General features: G+C 49.6%; 1 protein-coding gene across 1 annotated transcript in view; it reads left to right on the forward strand.

The window, feature by feature from the left end:
* The window catches only part of Evc2 (EvC ciliary complex subunit 2), an 85300-nt gene that overhangs the window by 34429 nt on the left and 45300 nt on the right, over positions 1-5571 (forward strand). The window contains exons 9-10 of the mRNA XM_029545408.1: positions 2107-2346; positions 4455-4630. Coding sequence (XP_029401268.1) covers positions 2107-2346; positions 4455-4630 — 416 coding nt within the window. The remainder of the gene's footprint in view (positions 1-2106; positions 2347-4454; positions 4631-5571) is intronic.

Here is a 5571-nt window from a genome sequence, read left to right on the forward strand (position 1 = left end):
TGTGGTTGCTGGGAATTGAACTCAGGACCTCTGGAAGACCAGTCAGTGCTCTTAACCACTGAACCATCTCTCCAGCCCCATGATGCCCTCTTCTGATCTCCAAGGTACCAGGCATGCCTGTGGTGGTACCAGGCACACATGTAGTTCCAGGTGGTACAGGAGATACCAGGTGCACATCCATACATGCAAGCAAAACACTCATCACATATAAAATAAGTAAATATTAAAAACTTTAAGACAATAAAAGCAAAACAGCAGAAGCTCTCATGGCTTTAGCCTTTCTGTGAAGGGTTGGAGTGCAGACTGCGCTCTGTCTTCACACGCATGCTCACCTGCCCTGCCCCTCTTCTTGCAGAGTGGTACTGCCTTCTCTCTGTGTGGTTTCAGAACCCAGACCTTAAAGGGTTGCTTATGTGGAACTTAGGGAAAGGGCCTGAACTTCTCTGAGCCTACGGATCTGACTGTGTAAAAGGGAAGGTGTCTGTATCTTATGGATGTGCAAAGGACTGCTCTACTGAAAACAGCGGGATCTCCCAGCTTCATGCGCAAGCGTCCTGGAAGCTCAGCTGGGTCCTCTGCTCAAGATGCTGCAAGCTTGCAACCTTTGTTCCTTTGGACCTCAGGGTCCTGGATCGAGTTCTTCATGCAGTGGGCATAATTCACTTTAGTGTGTGTAGGACCATGGATGCTCCACAGTCACGGTTGGCTTCATGCCCAGCAGGAAAGGGGCAGTCTCCCTTTTCAGTGAGTACTCACTCCACGCCTCCTTAAGGGGTCTCATGTGATGTAGTCCTATCCCTCAATCCCAATTTACCCATGGTTAATGAAAGAGGGATCCAATTACATCAAGACACTGGGGCAGGGATCAGCAGGTAATCACATTGCTGTGCCAATGTGGGGACATGAGTTTGGATTCATACCACCCATGTAGAAGCGTGCATGGTGACACACCTGTAACATCTGGGAGGGTAGAGATGGCGAGCCAGCCTAGCTGAAGCAGTGAGCTCCAGGTTCAGGAGAGATCCTGTCTCAGTAAGTGAGGTGGAGGGGGAAAGAGGAGGAGACTGGGTATTGACCTCTGGCCTCCATACAGGTATGTGTATTTACACCACACAGACAGACAGACAGACAGACAGACAGACAGACAGACAGACAGACAGACAGACAGACACACACACACACACACACACACACACACACACGGAAGGTAATCTCAGAAGTGGGCATCCTGTCATGTTCCAGTTTACACCCTCACACATCATGGAAGTTCACCTGACATATCCACTGGGTTCCTGTGATCCCACCTGCCCATGAAGGTAGGAATGGGTGTCCTGCTTATGGGGTGCAGCCACCCTGGACCTTAACACAGGCAGGCAAGTACCATTTCTCAGGAGCCCTTTCTCTCTTCACTGAGAACCCAGCCCAGGCCTGATGGCTGCATTCTTTTTTCCTCTCAGTTGACACTGGGAGTGTCAACTGGTAAGCGGAGTTACCTTGTGAGTCTAACTGCGCCATCCGTTGACACTTCAGAGATTACCATTTTCCGCAGACACCATTCAAGCAATCTGATTTGCAAATTGGCACATGCCCGCCTACTGTGAACTTTCTGTTTTACAGCTGTTCTGGCAGAAAATTCAGATAACAAGGAAGGATGGGTTGGAACAGAATCTTTCCAGTACTCAGCAGCTGTCAGCTTGTGTGTGTGTGTGTGTGGGGGGGGGTTCTACATTCACACATATGCTATGTTGTGTGTCTGTGTAGGTATCATGTATACACACACTTGTCTGCATTTGGATGTACTGCTGGGTGTGCACACATGCATGTACACAGTGAAGATATGTATGTCTGTGCAGACATGCACATGTGCAATATATATATTGTGGTTACATGTACACATACACTGTGTCTGTGGATGACATGTGCATGCAATACAATGTGTGTGTGGGTATGTTTGTATGTGTGTTCAGTTCATTGTCTGTTTTGAGTGTGCTATGTGTCCATTGCATATGTGTATTATCTGTGTGCGTATATGCTCTTGTGGGCACATGGGTGTGCGTGTTCGTGTTCAGTTTGTCTGCCTCTCACAGGCTTCTCTTCTCTCCCCAGTCCACTGCAGAGTGCAGCAGCCTTTTGCGGACCCTCCATGGGCTGGAGCAGGAGGACATGCAGAGGTCCCTCGCTCTGTGCCAAGCAGAGGACTTTGCCCAAGCACACAGGCAGCTGGCTGTTTTCCAGAGGAATGAATTACACAGCATCGTCTATACCCAGGTACAGAGTGCTGTCGCCAAAGGAGAACTGAGGCCCGAGGTGGCTAAAATGATGCTGCAAGACTATTCTAAAACACAGGTAATTAAACCTCCACTGCCTGCACTCGGGCTTGCTCCAGCAGAGAGGGGTTTTCTAACCCTTCAATGATTTATTCCCACTCTACCCCACCCCACTGCCTAGAGCTTAGTCCTGTCTTCCTTCTGTGCTGGGGTCTGGTGAGCTTTCTATTCCTCCTTCCTCCTGATAAAGGAGTCAGTTTCTGGTGTGGAGGGCAGAAGGCAGGTCATAGTGCAAGCTATGGGTTCAGGCTGACTTAGCCTGGGTCCTGGTTCTTCCTGTATCAGCTGTGGGTTCTGATGTAGTGGAGGTTTAATGAAAAGATCCTTGGCAAGCCAGTGTTTTGCATAAATTGTGTCACACACACATGTACATCCTAACACAATACATACACTGTAGTACAGACACCACTAGATACTAGATAATGCACCTACACATGCGTGTGTACACCAGTTGATGTATAGTATATCTAGGATTTAGGGTCTACGTTTAGATGAGCCCATAGCAGGAGTATAAAGATCGCTCATGTAGACTGAACCAGTCCCTAGTTGATAGTGAAGGTCGTTCTCGGAGCATTTTAGTATTGTGGGAATTTTCCCGACTTTGAAATGACATAGACCAACAGAGGAGCAGCCTGGAGGCTGTAGGACTCAGCCTTCATCTTCTAAGCCTTGGTACCAGCAGCTGAGAACGACCTGCCAACCTTTAGCATTTGGGGTTCTTGCAGAGCCTGAGCAGGTCTGATATGAGGCAGGAGAGGAGAAGTCATCACCCTGGCCTGTTAGGAAGCCATTGCCATGCTCAGAAGATGCTCAGAGAGGACACACCACCTCTCTACGTGGAACTAGTATGAATGGTTCTTGAGTGTACTTCACTCCAAAGATGCACAGCACTGATGCCTTGTACCAGACACTGGGAAGGAGCACATGGCATTGTTGAAAAAAGTTACACCCACGGGCATTCATATAGAGTACATGCTGCACTGTCTAGGTGTTGCAGCTGGCTGTGAAGTTCCTGATGGCTCAGAGGTCTGACTCCATCAGATCCAGAAACCAATGGAGTGTTACTGCTTGGGACTGCTGGCTTGGGAGCTCTGGTGCCTGGAAGGCCCAGGGGGAGAGCCAGCTTTGCTTCGTACTCCTGACCATTCAGTGTCTTGCTGGACAGTGCTGGTCCTCCCATGTTGGAACATGGACAGGTCATAGATTGTGTGGAAAGGGGACTGTCCAGCCATCCCAGCTCTCAAGTGTGTATTCAGTGTCTCCACAGCGAGAGGCAGCATTGTCTGCTGGGTGAGCCACTGTTGCAGCTGCTCTGAAGGGGGCTTGTTACTGGGTTGCTGAGTATTGTTACTGGGTTGCTGAGTATTGTTACTGGGTTGCTGAGTATTGTTACTGGGTCGCTGAGTATTGCTACTGGGTTGCTGAGTTTGGAGGAAAGCTTCTCCAGGATGATAGCATCTGGAACCTGTGATGTGAACTAGATTTTCTCATCTGTTGCTCAGCCATTTCCAACAGTGTGATGTGTGCTGTGGACTTGATTTCCTTATCTGTAGATTGGAAATAATGATTCTTTTCTTCTATTAACATGGGGGAGGGCCAGAGAGGCTCAGTGTGCTCTTACCCAAAGATATCCCAGAGGACACAAAGACTTGAGCCAGCAAGTGTCACTATGACTCCCTTCTGCTGTTCTTTGTACCTGCCCTGCCTGCTTCATCTCTTTAGCCACCATGGGGCTGGCCAGGTGGCTGATTGATTGACCCTAGAACATCAACACTTGACCCATAGTGTAAGACTGTGGGGCATCCCCAACTGGGCTGTGAATGGTGGGTACAAGATGACCTATGGTCTAGGTATCACGTGCATTCACGTTCGTGTTTGGTGGTGCAGATGTGTTGCTTGGGGGCGGTTCTTGGGTCAATGCTTGCATCCGGTCACTAGGGCACTTTTCAGAGCACCCTCATTCTCATATCTCTCCCTTATAGCCTTTGTTACAGCATGGAGGCTCAAGGTGTTCACCCCAATGCAGGTCTGCGGACCGTCTTCTGAAAGGAAAAGTCATATTTTAAAGGTCCACAGAGACATTTCTATAGCATTCTAATGAGGCGCACACGTTGTTTTGTAAACCAGGAGAGTGTAGAAGAGCTGATGGACTTCTTCCAGGCCACCAAGCGATACCATCTCAGCAAGAGGTTTGGCCACAGAGAGTACCTGGTCCAGAGACTGCAGGCCATGGAGACCCGCGTGCAAGGGCTGCTGAACACGGCGGCTACCCAGCTAACAAGCCTCATCCATAAACATGAGAGGTAAGAGTGAGAGCGTGTCGCCTCGTGAGGGACACAGAGACACTGTCCCCGCCTTCCTGCCCAACAGCACTGGAGGCTGACACACTCCCAAGACCAGTCCCCGCTCTCCGCTATGGCCGAGTGCTGTCCTCTGGTTCATCATGGGGTTCTTCTGTTGTAAAATTCCCTCTCGGTAAACTTTAAAAAACATACATGGTAGTCAAGACAACCATGTGATGGAATGATGTCCCCACCCATCAGCTTCTGCCAGCTCTGACTCATCGCTTCATGCTCCTGTCTAGGGCTGTTTGGAGGAACAAATTCAGAGCCACGTTTTGTGGATAAATCTATGAAGGATGACATGGTGTTGGAACAGCCGCCCCCCCCCCCCCCCCCCGTCCCTTCAGGTCTAGCAATGGCCCTCGCAGTTGGGTATAGTACACGTGGGTCTTGAGCTGACTAGGGACCACACAGGTCAAGCCTCTTGTCACATTCCCTGGCCTGCCACACTCCGAGACAGCCTCCTTGTAAACAGTGAGAGGTGCTGTCTGCGTCTGAAACAAACAGGGACGGGGCAGTGAGGTTGGCCTGCCTGTGAGCACGCATGGTTTTGTGAATTGGTTCTACACCTCAGGTCGTGTTCTGTGTTCCGGGGACTTTGAAGCTTCCTGCTGAGGTTGATAAAGATTTAACAAGATGCAGATTATGTAGGCACTGCCCATCTTGAGATGATAATGGATTTATCACTGCAGTCTGCTTGGCGTTCCTAATTAACACTCGCTGAAGTGAAAGGAGGGCTCCTGGCCTCAGCCTGAAGAAACAGCAGCTGCTGGACTGCCCTGAGTAGTTTCCAGGGAAGGCCGTCATACTTCTTGTTTTAAATTCTGTTTTAAATACTGGGCACAGACCCCCACCTTTCTCTCTCTCTCTCTCTCTCTCTCTCTCTCTCTCTCTCTCTCTCT

Source organism: Mus pahari, chromosome 13 (genome assembly GCF_900095145.1).
Source record: "Mus pahari chromosome 13, PAHARI_EIJ_v1.1, whole genome shotgun sequence".
NCBI classification, from domain to species: domain Eukaryota; kingdom Metazoa; phylum Chordata; class Mammalia; order Rodentia; family Muridae; genus Mus; species Mus pahari.